The following is a 17,159-nucleotide window of genomic DNA, read 5'->3' as shown; positions in this document are numbered from 1 at the left end:
TTCATGTCAAATTCGTTTGTCAAAATTTGATGGACTAAATGGTTCAAATTCAATTGTTCTCCAATCATTCTGACAGTTAAATTGCCGGTCGTACCGTATCAAATCTCTGATTCGTTCAACATTGTTGTCTTTTTTTTGACGTTAATGGTCTTTCAGAGAGTTGATCCTCCGAAAATGATTCCCGGACATCTGAAAATACTTTAAACCACCTAAAAAATTGGGCTAGTGTCAGAGCGTCATCTCCAAACGCTCTTTCTATTTTGAAAAGGTTTCAGTAGTATTCCACCGAATTTAATACAAAACTGGATTGCATAATTTTGCTCACAATTAGTATCCACTCATTTTTGTAATACACAACAAAAACTCGTTTTTATGTCTTACGTGGAAAAAATAGATTAAAAATATTAATCTTCTGTTAATATAAAAATCAATGTTTATTTGTCTGTCTCTTCCAACTTAACTCGAGATCTACCGTACAGATTTGTCTAAAATTTTGCACACCTACACTTTGAAGCCCTGCGGTAAACATAGGCTATTTTTTTTGGACTCCGACATAACGAAATTTAAAACACTTTATTTCTTCCTTAAAGCTTATTTAATTTTCAAAATGACTTAGAAAAATTTAATTTTTAGCAAACATTTTTTTTCAACATTGAATTGATTAATTTTGAAAAGGGCTGAAGTTTTAACGTACAGTTATTCCTAAGTTTCAATTGATTTAGCACACATGCATATGTAATTTATACGAATCATTCATTTACAATTTTTTACAGCTGTTTAACACCATAAATAAATTTTTGTTTATCATGTGTGTGTGTTACTGATTTAAAGTGTGTAAAGTATTTAACTGCAATCTTTTAAATTCTTTGATCTTTTTTCAAAACATTATACCATGCCTAAAAGACATTCTTCAATCAGGAGAAATACAAAAAAGCACGTATGATGAAAACTGTTCGTGCGGCAGAGACTGAAGACGAAAGACAGTCAATATTGGAAAGCGACCGAATACACACAGCCCAATCCCATTCGACTGAAACAACTGAGCAACGGGAAATAACATTAGGTTTGGGGGCGCAGCACCCATGTCGGTAAATTAAAAAAAAATGAATTTTCTGTTATCAGATAACGTATCTAAATTGCATGAAATTTTTTCTAAAAACATTAAGCTCTTAACTTGGAGTAAAGTTGATAACGTCAAAAATTTTCCAGTTGAAAAAGAACTTTGGAAACCTGGAAAACCAAAGCGCCGAGCAAAGCGAGGCCTGGATGGGAGGTCCGGCGAAGCCGGGCCGAGCGGCTAGTACCTAATATTAATCAGTGTTCATAGGTTTACTAGTATTTTACAGTGTTGACATTTTGGCTGCAAAAAACAAACAGTCTCATTAGTTTATTTACAGAACTCTTATATGCGAAATATATATTAATAATATATTTTATTTCTGTGATTGTTTTTCTTCATTAAATAATGAACTATAACCAAAAAGTAATTACTCAAATTAATCATGATACAAATGAAAAACTGTTTCTTCTGAGCAACCTTCATCATCCTTTTCTGATTTCATTTAATTTTCGTATTCATTATTCAAGGAAAATTCACTTTAATTTTAAAAAAAGGAACTGCTAACACTTTTTTTATTAATACTGATGTTTTAATTCACCTTATAAATTCATGTTTTCTATTATTTAATATTGAATTTTTATTAATTTTAATATATTTTATATTTCTTTTTAGAGCCCATTACAGAGTACTCCGACTGAATTATGTGGTAGTTTTTCTTTTAAGGGAATTCTTATTCTAATATCGTTAAAAATGTCATCTTTTCTTTAAGTAATAATAATTTTTTTTTGTTACAAAACCTTTTTTTTACTAAGTGTATGAAACTCTGAAACACTACTTATTATCTCCGAAATTAACTACAAGAAGTAGTAACTGGAAAAATGAGTAATAACCGAAAATCGATGATACAAATTGTCCACACTGGGCAATAAGAACCAGTAAAGTGTATTTTAGTTCTTGGGATGAAGATGTTTTTTTTTTTGTTAAATTTATTAGTTTTCTTAAATTTTTTTGATAGAATAAACTTTTTAGATACGAAATGGTGTCAGAATAAATCAGACAATACCAATTATTTTCTTTTATGAAAAAAAATTAGTTAAGCTTTAAAATCTTCGATAAATATTAGGCTTAGTTCTGATTTACCATTGACAGTTATTTATTTTAACACACACACGAGCTACGAGTTTTGTTCAATACTTAAAAACGGTTCGGTAAACCACCAAAGGAATCCAGAAAAATGTGTTTTCGTTATCTCAAACAGCTTAAATCGGTTTAAATTTAAATTATACTATATAATATAATTTTTTAATTTATCCTTTATCCTTATTTTTCCTTTTTTCTTCACTGCCCCCTCCAAAAAAAAAGTCAAACTCCGGCGCCTATGCTTAAACCGATCTAAACCAAACTTAATTGGGAAGATTTGCTGATATTTCCTTGATCAATTTTCATCATTAAAAAAAAAACATTTTTACACAGATGTCAATTTTGGATTCCTAATAATCCCATTCCCAAACGCCACCTGCCAAGGCAACCTGCCCAAAGGGCGTGTGGTAGGCACGCAAGGAGAAGCTAGTAAAAAATAAAAATATCTCCTATTATTTACTAAAACGAATGTTCTATTAGAAATGACCTGAAAAATAACATGCAAATACATCACTAAGTAGATCCACAAATCTAGAATAATTTATAATTTTTACTAGTATTCATTTCCGAACACAGATATGTACAAAAATATTTGTGATATGTAGTTATTTATGCAGTATATTTTATTTAATGGTAAGAAGAATTCAGCTTTTTGCTTATTTTTTTTCTTATCTCTGTTTTTAAAATGTAAAAATGTAACTTTTTTCAGTTAAAGGTATTTCGATACTCTAGTACAGCTGGTTATGTGATGTTTTAAATGTCAGCTAGTTCTTTTTTATAATTTATACACATGCCAACTAATAAAAAGTATCACAAAAACATGTGATCTAAAATATATTACATTTAACTTTTTAAAACTGCAAGACAAATGTTGGTATTCAAATATTTATTTAATTTACAAACAGTGCAACACATCTATAAATATGCATACATAACATTACAAACATAACCAAACAAAATTTACAAGGTTATCGATAAAATTTACTACTAAAAATAATAAATAAAACTTAGGAATAATTAAATAATACTTTTTGTGAAAAGTGTTAACTGTTTAAACAAAGATATAAATGGATATTTTTAATCTTCGATAAAAAATTTTTAGATTTTTACGAAATTTAATGTAATATAGTGTAGTAAAGTTGCATAATCCGTAGTGGTTTTAAGGGATTGTATATGAATCAAAAATTCACTCCCAAAAACGAATAAACATTGTCAAAAATAGCAAGTTTCATATACGATCCTTAATAAAGAAATGACCAGTGAAGTCTTTTCCTTTGCTTCTTCACTGAATAAAATATACTGTTTTCTGCACATCAGCTCCACTAAATTATAGACCTAAAAGCGAAATTTTTTACTCTGTTCACCAAAAGAGTATAATATCTATTAGCAAACATAATTACTCCTAGAAAAGCAAATCCTATTATTATTACTTGTATTTGACGATGCTAAGTAGAGGATAAAAAAGATTTCCACCCTACAGTTAAGAAAAACATCAAATTTACTCAATACGACAATGGTTGCATGTGAAAAAATGTTTCTTATGTTTAGAATACGACAAATTCCACCTTACAATTCTAGCAACCTTTTGGTCATCCCTTGCCGTAAAGGTTGGTCATATCAAAAATTGTTCCTGACAAAAGTTTTAGGTAATGTTTAGAGGACTAACGATCATTTTAAACAGATTCAATACTGTGCCTATTAAGGTAGGTATAGTTTGTTTTGTCTTCGAAACCCCATTTTTTCCGATATTTTACTTAATAAGAAAGTTTTAGCGATATTTTGGTTTTTTTCGAAAAAGCCCCCCCCCCCATTTCTAGCGTCATGGTCCGATTTTTGCCATTAACAAACTCGATCGAGATTTTGGTACGAGTTATTTTTAAGGAACAAAATTTTAAATATATATATATATATATAAACTTTTGAGCTGACGGTAGTTTTTGGATCTGGGATATATGAAACGCGAAGTTAGGTCATAATTTTCCGGAAGTCGAATGTTGGTACCCATTGAAATAGGTAGCTTTCTTATGTAATCTCCTAAAAGAAAAATATTTACATGATTAATAATAATACATTTGCAGTTGGTAATAATCAGCTACAGTTATTTATTTATTTTTAAATTAATTTTAGTATTTATGTCGATAACAATGGCGATTTAAGCACCGACAACAGGAACAATTTTTATTCATTAGTATCAGTGTAAAAATTATAAGGATACTGGACATCCATAAAAAAATCTAATTTTCCACTGACAAAACTGAACTTAAAATTTGAAAAAAGCTTTAGAGGTTGAAAATGCTCTATGTTCAAATATGCCTAATACGTCTTTATAGAATAAACCAAATTATCGGAGATATTAGTAAAGAAATATCAACATCAACAAAATATAAGGATGTCGGAAATTGTTTCTCCTATTTATTGCAGAACCTGAAAATCAGTCGTTTGCTGCTGGGTCTTTCTATTTGTCTGGCAAGTATTTCATTTTATTGACGGTTGTATAATTTATTTTAGTCTGTTTTTAAGATGGACGGAGTTTGGGACTGCGGTCCGATTCTTTGTAGATCGTATTTATGAAAATATTTTTACTGGGGTTATTTCTTGGAATATTAGCAAAATATTCACGTCCTTCTCCCGACGCGATTTTCAATAATTTTAAAATAAAGGAAGGATAAACATCGATTACAAAGTCAATTTACGTTGGAAATAAAATTAATTTAATAATTTTCATTTTAAAGGAATAGTTAAATCTTATTATCCAAGATTACTTCATACACTTCGTGAATATTATTTCGACATAAAGGTAGAATTCTGTAAAAAAACAGTTTTATTCATTGAGAAAGCATTTCTCATTTTCAATAATGTGATTTAAAAAAGATCGAACTGAATATTGTACATCATAATTGTGTTTATTAATCTGATGAAAATCATTCTATTATTATGGAAAAGGAGATTAAGATATGTGAAATTTTTTTTTGAAATTTTGGAATCCAATTTCTTCAATAAAAGGAGAACACGCGGTTCATATCTGAACTATTTTACAACCCTACATTAATTGACACGTCCAATCTTTTTCTTTTGCAACAGTGTGGGGTAATTTCTTATATACTTTTCATGTTACAAATTATTTCGGTCAAACGTTTCCTAAAATAGACTTAACGCCGAGAAAAAATTCAATAGCCAACACGTTCAAGCGATTTGATGCTTTCCAATTTTTAATTTTTGGGTATAATTTTTTTTGGGTATATATTTTTCAAGCCTCAAACTTTTGATTAAAAACTCTGTTTAATCTGAAGTTTTAATTAAAAACTTCATAGTTTTGAATTTTATGATTCTACCACATTCAAAACGTTGTTGGCCCCAACTTCCAAATTACGACATGAAAACATATTGTTTTCATTTAATTCAAAACTTCATAATTTTGAATTAAATGAAGTAAAGAATTTGAATTATATTGAACTCAGAACTATAAATTGAGATAAAACTTTATTGGAAAACTATAATTAACTGATTACTATGAACGCGTAAGACAAAACTTTATTGGAAAAATATAATTAATTGATTACCATGAACGCGTAAGACAGAAGGACGACACTTCCTATAACTTGAACTAAATATATAATAACAAAAAACCCTTTTTACTGTATTTATAACAATAATTAGGGAACTGACTTTGGCCGATTCGGAATGTTTTTATTATGAAATTTATTAATTTTTTTAATTTTATAGAATATCTTTTTTATTGCATGAAGTAATTAGGTAAACCAAATTGATCAGCTTTGAACATTTTATTGATAAAATATTAATTAAAAAAACAAGTAACGAAGATTTATATATTTTTTTTAAATTTTGATATCACTTAATATAATTTGTATGTATAATTATTTTTAATAATAATATATATATATGTTATATATTATATACATAATAGAAGAAATCAAAGTTAAGCCATAGTTTGAAAATCCATGCGTAAAAATTACTAGAAAGAAGAGTGGTGTGAAAGAAAAAATTTTACACAAGAGAAACAAAATAAAAGTGTAATGGAACTTGATAGGCCAACATTGCTTTAGGAGAAATTTCTTATTAAAAGAAGAAAAATAAAAAGAATTCTTAAAATAAGAAGAAGAGAAAAAAGGAAATGAAAGAAGAAAAAAGTTCAAAGCTTGGACAGCATATAAAAAAAAATCTGGTAGTGTTGATGGAGCCATATATATTAAATATGGCATAAAAGTCAAAATTAATGAAATAAACATCAAGTTAAAAAGTTATTCCCTATAGTTATATAATTAAAAAAATATTATGTGTGACCAGAAAATTAAATTTCTCCATTTATATTTATTCTTAATACAGTTCTTTAAAATAATAATCATAAATTTGTTAAACAATGCATGCTTTCATATAATTTCTTGTGTTTCCAATTGAAACTTTTTCCTTTACGTCATCAGTCAGTTGACTAATTTTACGGTCATTACTATTCTATGTTAATCTTTTAACTTCAACAAATGTTGTACATTTTATAACCCCAGTTAAACCTGGATATCTTGATAAATGACCTACTGACCTAGATCATCATTTAAATTATTAATTTTTAGAAATATCTTTCCAATTCTTAAATTTATTTTTGATATAAAAAGACGTATTGACAGACTTTAAACAACGTCTGCTTTTAAACTTATTTCGTTCACGCTTCGTTAATTTATAGCTGAGTCAACAAAGACTCAAAAAGGCTTTAAATTCGAAAAAATTCACTACACCAAATAAATTATTGGAATGGATTCGGTAATGTAGAATAAAAGTGTACCCTAGCGGACACAAGCGAATAACTATTTAATTATTAGCAAATTAAGGTAAGATTTTCAGTTTTTCGCCAATAACGGCTTTATCTTTAATTGCATGTAAACCAACAGATAGCTGAGAAAATTTTATACAAAAATCTCCCAAGTACTTTTTTCTAAAAGCAAAACTAAGGACGCTAGCGAATTTTACATCATCAAAATCGCGCTACGGTTCAGTACCTTTTTGTTTAACCTCCGGGACCACTGTTAGGTATTGCTTCAGAGGATGAGATGAATGACATTGTAGCGTGTGAAAATGCCATGTCTGACCGGGATACGAACCCGAGACCTTCGGATGGATGGCCGATACGCTACCACTCGCGCCACGGAGGTCAGCACGTGGTTCAGTAGCTTAGAAACTGATTCTCGCGTGATGTTGATACAAAGAAACGTTCGCATTCATAAAAATAAAACAGATGCATTTAAGTCCAATTATTAAACAATTATCAATAAGTTATTGAGAATATATTTGTAATTCCCTTTAAACAACAAGAAATATTATTCATAAGAGTGATAAAAGTATATATAAGAAATGATGAAATGAATAATTTATTTGTAAGTAGTAGTTCTGTAAATTATGTTGAAAATTATAATGCAATCTTGCTATCACAATCGTAGAGGTACAATATTGACCTTTTTTGCCTCTACACCGCCAGGTCGAACCAAACTGGTAGGTATAACTCTACCTGAAGGAGTGTTTGGTTACTCTAATGAGCCTTCCCACCTACTGGCACGGTATGTCGGCTCACCGGTCAGCTCTTATGAGGAATCTTTTGTGTGCCTTTCTGACGTCGTGTCCGGACAATTCTGCCAAACACGGCGCCAGGTCTTTTCTCTGTTCAGCCTACTATCCCCTGGAGTCCCCAGAGGTTCATTAGTACTGTCACAACTAGGCATGCCAGCCCTGGCCTCTGAGGCTGTCCTCCCTACCCTACAATAATAGCTCAGGGGCCGCCCCTCTTGATCCTTACTTTTTAGCACTTCCTTAGCGTATGCATCTACTCTCTTCTATTGATCTTACTGTTTAATATGAAGTCCACCAGGTCGTCAGGTGTACACTGAGCAATTCCAGCCCTATTCCGCAGTGTGTCCCATCGTCGACATCTGAAGACTGTGTGTTCCGCAGAGTCTTTCTCCTCACAAAACATACATTTCGATGACTCTCGTTTACCAATTTTATGTAGGTAATCCTGAAAATTACTGTGCTGTGTAATAATTCACATCTCCAAATTTCCTTCCGTTCCACGCTTCTAAATTATGTATGTTCCTCTTGCATCTGTCCTGAATTTCTTCTTCACTTCTTCCAAGCACAAGATCGATAAATCGTCCGCATAGGCAAACGTTTCCACCTCCTCAAGAAACTGTAGTTCCAGAACCCCGTCGTAAACTAATATCCACAATAATGGCCCTAATACGGAGCCTTGTGGTACACCTCCGTATACAATTTGACCTACCAATCATAATGTCTACCATCTCCCACCATTCTATATTTAACGGCATTCGCTTGGCTTATTTTTCTAGTTCCATCTACAATAACTAATCAAGTTATCTGTCATAATCATCTTTTAAACTCACCATACATATAAATATTTCTAGTTATTAATGCATGTTCATAGTTATTTTACGATATTGGCGTGTAACTTCAGTGATAGTAAAATAACTTGATCTGCATGAACTAGCAAAAACTATTTATTCCGTAACTTCAACTATATTTTTCGCTTTAAATTATAGTTTAAAATATGGGAGTAGTTAATAATTTTAATTTAAAAGCTAAACATAATTAATACCCGTTGTGATATGAATAAGTGGAAATATTTTAATAATTCATTTAAGTTTCATAATTTTGGTTTTAAAATTTTAATTTAATTTATAAAATTTAATTATTGAATTATAATTATTGTTTTAGAATATTTTTTAATTTATAAAATTTAATTATTGAATTATAATTATTGTTTTAGAATATTTTAATTAGTAAGCTATAAAAACTGTAATCATTTCAATGGAAATATAAAAAAAAATTCAGTAAATGTTTGGTTTTTATCAAAGATAACGGAAGTTATTGCGCATTATAAAATCACTTATTTAATCACACTTGATAATATTTATATTTAATTAAAATGTTAACAAAAAGCTAGTTTGCTAAATTTTTTAAGGAGTATTTTTCACTTATTCGAGCATTTCCTACCTATGACTTTATTTTATACTGTTTCGTACTATACCAGTGAAGATTCTAAACATTTTGAATGAAAATGTTGGACGCGGCGGCCTTTTCTCGAAGCTTTATCTATCTTGTACGTCTAGACCGGTTTTAATACAATTTTTTCTTCTAAAAGAGCTGCAATTTATTCCTTACTTGGCGAAACTACAGATGCAGTTTCATTCTAAATCGTTTTAGTTTCATTCATGTATGCTTTTTCTAGGACGTGAGTTGTCTGTCCAGATGTATGCTTAAACATTTCATTCCCTCTAGCTGGTAATATTTTTACCGTTGAAGATAGAACATCTTTACTTAAAATAAACGAGATAAATATAAGTAAATTATTTTTTTTTTTTAATTTACTTTTCGCCGGAATTTTCAAATAATTAAAAACTAATTTCGAAATATAAATTTTTGTTTTATGTTATCAAATTAGAAAAATAAGCATATATGTTAGAATTTCCTTTACGATCTCCCCACATAAGCTTGAAGTTTGTGTGTAGGAGATAGAAATGGAATTTTTGAAGCGTATGAAAAATTCCATGCTATATGCATGGAATGTCTAATCTTTTAATTAGACTTCTAATCGTCTTTTTCTTTGTTTTTCCTGTTTAGCCTCCCGGAATAACCGTTCAGGTATTACTTCAGAGGATGAATGAGGATGATGTATGAATGTAAACGAAGTGTGGTCTTGAACAGTCTCAATTCAACCATTCCTGAGATGTGTGGTTAATTGAAATCCAACCACCAAAAAACACCGGTATCCACGATCTAGTATTCAAATCCGTATAAAAGTAACTGCCTTTACTAGGACTTGAGCACTGGAACTTTCGACTTCTAGACTTCTTCTAATCGTCTAATCATTGTCTTCATTTTTTATTTATTTTATTTTTGTTAAAAGTATTTTGGCTTTTATACCTTTTGTGTTGATTTTATCAGGTTTTTTTTAATTTATACCTTCAGAAATTTAATTATGATTTTTCTATTTATTTATTCTTATTTTTTTTACGTAAACTTATTTCGGATTATTCCTTTTCTGTTTTGTTTTGTTGGTGAGAAGGTAAAGTAAAAAATGTGATCAGAAAATTATCTTTCGGAAATGGATTAGATGTTAACTTTTTAAACTTTTTTTTATTTATTTAAACATTCATCCACACTTATATTTAACAGGGAGTTTACAGTGACAGCTTATTATTCAGAGATAAGAAAAACCTTTTTTTTACCGCCGTTTTATCCAGTTTTTTACTTAAAGCCACTTTTAAAAATTAACTCAGATTTTTTCCTTTCTATCTCAATCCTAGTATCCTAGTATCCTAGTATCAAAACGATTAGAGAATGTTTGAAACACATGATATAAAACTGAAGATATCTACTTACGAATCATTCAAAATGTTACTAATCTTTTATGTTAACATAGAAATTGATATAAGAACACTGAAAAAAAATTACTAGTTTAGTTGAGAAAAATATTTTGATTTCAATTATAATTTTCAATTACTTATAATTTTCTTGTAAGAAAAATTATTTAAGGTACGAAATTTCAGCCAATTTATAACGGATGTTTTCTGTTATTTACATTTTAATTTTTTATAAATATAGATGCTTAAGAATTACTTTTCTCTATCCAATATAATGGAATGAATATTTGGCTAAATATGTGATATACGTTTGAATGTGTAAATAGGCTAATATGCAACAGGTGGTTTGGTGGGTGGTTTTTCTTATTACTTAGGAAGAAATTGATAAAATTGTTAACCCTTTTTATTCTATTAACTTGGCAGGAGATAATTAAGTCATTCCCTCCCTTTGCTTTGGATTAAAAAATAATTATTAAAATCTAATCTTTATTAACTTAATAATCTCTTAGTTATTAAATTGTTTTACACGTATCACAATTTTTTTAATAATATTTTTATTAATAATTTTTCATTATATACTCGTAAATTTTACAATAATTATGAAATTTTAATTAAGTCATATATAAAAATATTGATAAGTTTTTAAAATATTTTTTACTTTAAAAATTATCTACAATGTAAAACGTATTTTTTTTTAATCGATTTATAAATATGTATAAGTTAATAATTATATTAAGAAAGAAATAAAATTTTAAACCTTGGTTTTGCTAAATTCTTAGGAATATTAATAAGATATTCCCATTTACAGTTATAAAAATTAAAAAATTATCACTTCCTAGTTAAAATCAAATCTGGTAAATTACAGAATTTATTTTTTATTTTATAATTGATTCTTATATCCATTAATAAAATACCAGTCGATTAAATTTTATAATTATAGTTTTTCCTAGATAATGGTAGTACTCCGATGGCTTTAATTGTATTGACATCCAACAAATAGAGATAAACAATATAGGAGATGATCGGAATATCTATGTAGTAGGGAAATAAAGGTACGATAAGGCCAAGTGTAATTTTGAATAAATACTCTTCGCTTACAACTCTAAGTGTAATTATATTCTATCCACAATCAACTTATTGTTGTCTTCCCTTAGCTCAATGTCTGCCCTGTAAATTGTTGTAGGAAAATTTTAAGTAACTATCAACAAATAGCCACTTATAAGGATGGAGTGAAATTTAAAATTTTACCAAATTTAAGAAATACATTTATGTGGGTGGCTTAGGACAGTCATTGTTCAACAAAGAGTTGCTATGCGAATTACTTCTGAAGGCTGGTATGGACGTACGGAGTCTAACTCTAGGGAAAGACATGTGGAAGCGACATTGATATTATCCAGCGATTCCAGAACAAATTTATCAGGAGAATAACGGATGGATCATGGTTTGTGAGGAATAGTGAGATCCATGACTATCTAGGATTACCATACGTTCGTGAAAAGGCTCAATAATTCAGTTCTAAATACAAATTAAGGCTGTATAATAATGAAAATCATTTGGTTGTAAACTTACTATCCAGTAAGTTCTTCTCCTCGTAAAAACGAGGACATTAATGGCTAAAATGACTATATTGTTGGATCTGGGAGATACTGCGTGATATTTTACTTGAACCCTCAAGTGTTATTGGGCTTCATTTCATTATTCTGTTTAAGTGTTAGTTGATTATTTCATTGTTCTATTTCTTTTTACTGTGTTTTTTTATGTTATTCATAACATAAATATATATATATATATATATATTTTTTTTTTTTAATCACCGTATGTTGCTTTTCATACATTTTTAATGTTTGCTACTAATGTATTTCTTTGAGAAGTTTCTTCTCTTCATGTAATTATTTTGTGATCCAATTTATTTATGGTTTCTTTGTATATGGAACTGATTATAAATAAATTTTAAGGGAAAAACATATGATGAATTTGTGTATTAATGATATTAGGGAAAGCGTACATTTTAACAAGTAAGAAAAAGTAAGAAATAATATATTTTCTTAATGACTTTTTTGCTAGAATAAGTTAGGAATAATTTTAGTTGTTGCTTTTAACGAATTTTCCTTGATAGCCTAGTTACAATCATATGTTAATTTACAATATTCGTCCTAGTCGGAAAACTACTTCACTTTTCATTTTCAATAATAAATCTGGCTTGGAAAATTTATTATTTTCATAGAATAATAATGAAATTTTCAGAACTGATTTTTTACGTGTCAAGTAGCCTAAAACCGTTAAGGTAGTGGTATGAAACAGACAGAATTTCTAAATATAATACATTTTGTTTTTATTTACGTAATCCTGTCTCCCGTACGGGAAGATACCTAAAAATTGATGACCTTCTATTCGTCATCATCTGTTCCGCCGTTCTCAATGGTTTTCTTACTTTATTTTCTGATACTTATAAAAACTATGTAGATTTTTTAAAATTATATGTAAAATGTTTAAATACAATTCTAAATTAAAATATAATTTTTTTTTCATTTTTCTAGTAAATTCTCTTTTAATTTAAAGTAATCATCATACATTTTTTCAGTAGTATAGTTTTCCTTAAAAAATTAACCTTTATTTAGATAACCTTTAATTAGATAAACTCCGGGACCACCGTTAGTATTGCTTCACAGGATGAAATGAATGATTTTTAGCGTGTGTGAAAATGTCCATGCATGACCGGGATTCGAACCCGGGACCTCCGGATGAAAGGCCGAATAATTAAATTGTTGCTATGAAACGTACTGTTTAACATTTTTTTCTAATGATTTTAATGTTTTACAGATTCTTATAAATTTTTTACCCCATAAAGTTAGATTATTTTGAATAATTTTCATTCTTTAATCAATTCTATCGTTGATTATATACAATTATTTAATTTTTTTCCCCCAATTATTCGGATGCCAGAATATTTAGGATTGGTAACATTTACATATTTATAAATTTTCCGGTTTTTTTTTTACAAAGGAAATTTGGCACTTAATGAAAAAGAAATACCAAAAATGAAATAAAAAGTTTATTTAAAATTGGTTAGTATAGCTTTTGTATTTAGTTAGGACTGTTGTAACATCTAGTTATGTTCCTCTCTTTTTAATGGACCAAAAGAATCCAAAAAAGCTCAAAATCCAAATCCTTTTGGATTTTGGACTTTTTCTTAACTTCAGTAATTAAGAGCTTTTCAACGATACCATAAGTGGTTTTTTTCATTGGTTCCAGAGTTATAGCCAAATAAAATTTTAATTAATTAAATATTTGGATCTTACATGAGGGAAGGCATATCGGTTAAAATTTTATTTCATTAATAATAACTTCTGATATTTTTTCTTTTTTTTCTTATTGTAATTGTTGAATTATTATTTGTTATAATTTTTTTTACAATAAGAAAAAAAGGAAAAGTCGAATTCGATATGGCTTCCCCGTGTAAGATCCAAATATTTCATTAATTAAAATTTTATTTGGCTATAACTCTGGAACCAATGAAAAAAAACACTTATGGTTCCGTTGAAAAGCTCTTAATTACTTTAGTTAAGAAAAAGTCCAAAATTCAAATTCAACAATTAAAAGAAAAAAAAAATGAAAAAAATATCAGAAGTTATTAATGAAATAAAGTTTTAAATACTATTCATTTAAAAAAAATTGAATATGTAATTTAATAGGCGTACAAGGAAGTTATGTGGTGTCCACATCAGATTTTTTTTAACAGGGGGAAAGAGTTGATAAGATTATCTTTCCCATAAACAGGTTTTTTATAATAGCTATATCACTGATGAAGAACAAACCAGATTCAGGTGATAATGATTTTATTTTTTTTAATAGGCAGTAGTAACCTATATTTACATTTATCTTGTTAACTGTTATTATCAGTTATTTGTTTTTTATTAGAAGAAAGATCTTTAAAAATTAATTAAGTTAAGCGATAATAAATATGCCGATATTAATAGAATATAATATTATACAATTACGCCGATTAGTTTTCATTCCACTAAACAAATAATGACGAATGCTTGATTTTATCATAGCAATACCGGAGGTGTTGCTAATAAATACTGCCCCGACATCTAGCAGAGTTATGGAGAAAACATACCTTAGTTACTAAACTAATCAACAGATCGCGTTGAATGTAAGTTAATGTAGTATTATTTTTCCTCTCATCTTTTCCAGAACGAATGTCTGAAATCTGTATTACAAAATTAAATTATTTTATAGCCACAATAAAAAAAAAATGTGGACACTACATGACTTCCTTGTACGTCTATTAAATTACATATACATATTTTTTCTGCACTTCATTTAAACTTATTTCATTCGAAAGCTACGATCCTCTAATTCTTTAATAAAAGTGAACAGTTACACAATTGCTAAAATATTAGTTTTTATTAACATCAAATATTAATACGATTATTAAATATTAGGTTAGAGTATATGAGATTAGATTGGATTTGATCACTAAAATACAAAAATGTATTTTATTTTTCTGTCAAATAATGTAAATGATTTTTCTTAAAATAAATTCACAATTTTTATATGTTTATAAGAATTTGCTAAGAAAATCCAAAAATAATACGATTCTAAATTATAATTTTCATTTAATATTAAATAATCAGATGTTCCACAAAATCTATTATATATGCACATATGTAATCCCTACTAAATTACATTTACACATTTTTAACAGTTATTTCACTAATATTTTTTATTCTTTTTTTTATTATCATTGAATTATTTTTTATTGTAATTTTTTTACAATCTCGGGTTAATAATTAACCAATATATTTGTTAATTAATAAACCAATATATTTAATTTAAAATAAAAAGTTTAAAAAATTAATTTAAAAAAGTTAATAAAATAAAAAAGGAAATGAAGTCTGATTTGAACCGCTGTGCCTTCCCTTTACAGATTCAAATATTTCATTAATTAGAATTTTATTTGGGCATAACTCTGGAGCCAATGAAAATAGTAAGTACCTCTTATGATACATTGTTGAAAAGCTCTCAATTAGGGCTTATTACAGAAGTTAGAAAAACTCTAGTTGGACACTTTTGGTTCAGTCGATTACAAACAAAATTTCAACATTCTATGGCTAATCGGTTTTGAGTTATACATGATAAAATGGATTCAGGGATGGTCAAAATGAATATTTCCGTTGAAATCTGAAAACCGAAATTTTTCGGGATCACAATACTTCCTTTACTTTGTACAAGGAAGTAAAAATTGTGTTTATTAGATGTATATCAAATTTTATATGTATATCCATTTTATGTGTATGTGCATATTTTTTTACGTAACCACGGGCTAATCATCGAGTTACAGCTACTGATTGAGGATATATGATTTTTTTATAGCGTATAAATAATCCAAGCCTGACTGATGATCAAACGTTATTATCAGTTTTGATTTCCTTGATCTTATAATGATTCACGAAGTGTGGAACAAAATTTTAGGATATATTCTATTGATGATAATAAAGAAGATGGTTATTCGGAAATGGTTCGGTAGCGAGTGTCATTTGGCGAAAAATTTCGCCCTGATTTTTTCGTCTTCGGTAAAATTAAGTTGTATGAATAACTCCTGAAAGAATGAAAAAAATATGTCCCACAACTGTATTGAGGTGGGAGGAATTCTAAAATACACTATATTATGTTTGGCGTAAAATAACTTTGTTAATTGGGCAATAAACACAATAATGTTTAAAACAGAATTAGTACGAATACATAAAAGTTTGTAGTGAACAACACCCAGAGAAATTTTGAAAATGATGATGATAGATTGTATTAAGACTCAGGTTTCATTTCCTCCTTTTTTATTTGTAAAAAAAAAGTTTTTTTTCGTACTCTTTATAAAATTCCCCCCTTTCTTTTACGCTTTATAAATTCTCACTTTTATATTACTTTTATTAAATGAATTTGCTTAATGCTCTATCGTTAGTCAGTCTTGTTCTATCCTTCAAAGACTCAACATGTACGAATGTTTATTACTAATGTATAATTAATTAATACAATAATGTTATATAGATGAATTACATGTTCAAAGATTATAATAAAAAATTCTTTATATTATAAACGAAATAAAGACTTAATATTTAGAATAATTAAACCTAGCCGAGGTATTGAACCAAGGCGGCTTATTATTCAACAGATTATCACATACTATATAAGGTATTGCTAGATAATGACATATGCACCATTCCAAATCATTTCTTTAAATCATTATTGTTCAAATGCAAGAAAAAACTTAATTTTTTAAATCAACTGTTTTGATTTTCATTTTTTTTGTTTATTTTTTAAAAATATTTTTTTTGTTTTATATTAATTGAAAATTTTTTGTGTTTAATACTTAGTTAAAATCTGCCACATTTTTATACGTTCTGTTTTTTTTTATAAACTTCATTATTAGAAATAAATTTTATAAATTTATTCAAAAACTTATAAAAATTTTTATTAACGTTTATAAAAATTTGTATTAACGTTTTACGTACTAATAACCCTCTGACAGATTATACCGAACATTAAATAATGTGTTTTTCCACCCACTCTTTTTA

General features: G+C 28.1%; 1 protein-coding gene across 1 annotated transcript in view; it reads left to right on the top strand.

Annotated features, from left to right (window-relative positions):
* Positions 1-17,159, top strand: part of LOC142331720 (protein PALS1-like) — a 651,443-nt gene that overhangs the window by 312,233 nt on the left and 322,051 nt on the right. Inside the window, exon 5 of the mRNA XM_075377757.1 lies at positions 9,842-9,862. Coding sequence (XP_075233872.1) covers positions 9,842-9,862 — 21 coding nt within the window. The remainder of the gene's footprint in view (positions 1-9,841; positions 9,863-17,159) is intronic.

Source organism: Lycorma delicatula, chromosome 10 (assembly GCF_047948215.1).
Source record: "Lycorma delicatula isolate Av1 chromosome 10, ASM4794821v1, whole genome shotgun sequence".
In the NCBI taxonomy this organism is placed as follows: Eukaryota; Metazoa; Arthropoda; class Insecta; order Hemiptera; family Fulgoridae; genus Lycorma; species Lycorma delicatula.
This window is presented reverse-complemented; position numbering and strand designations above follow the sequence as displayed.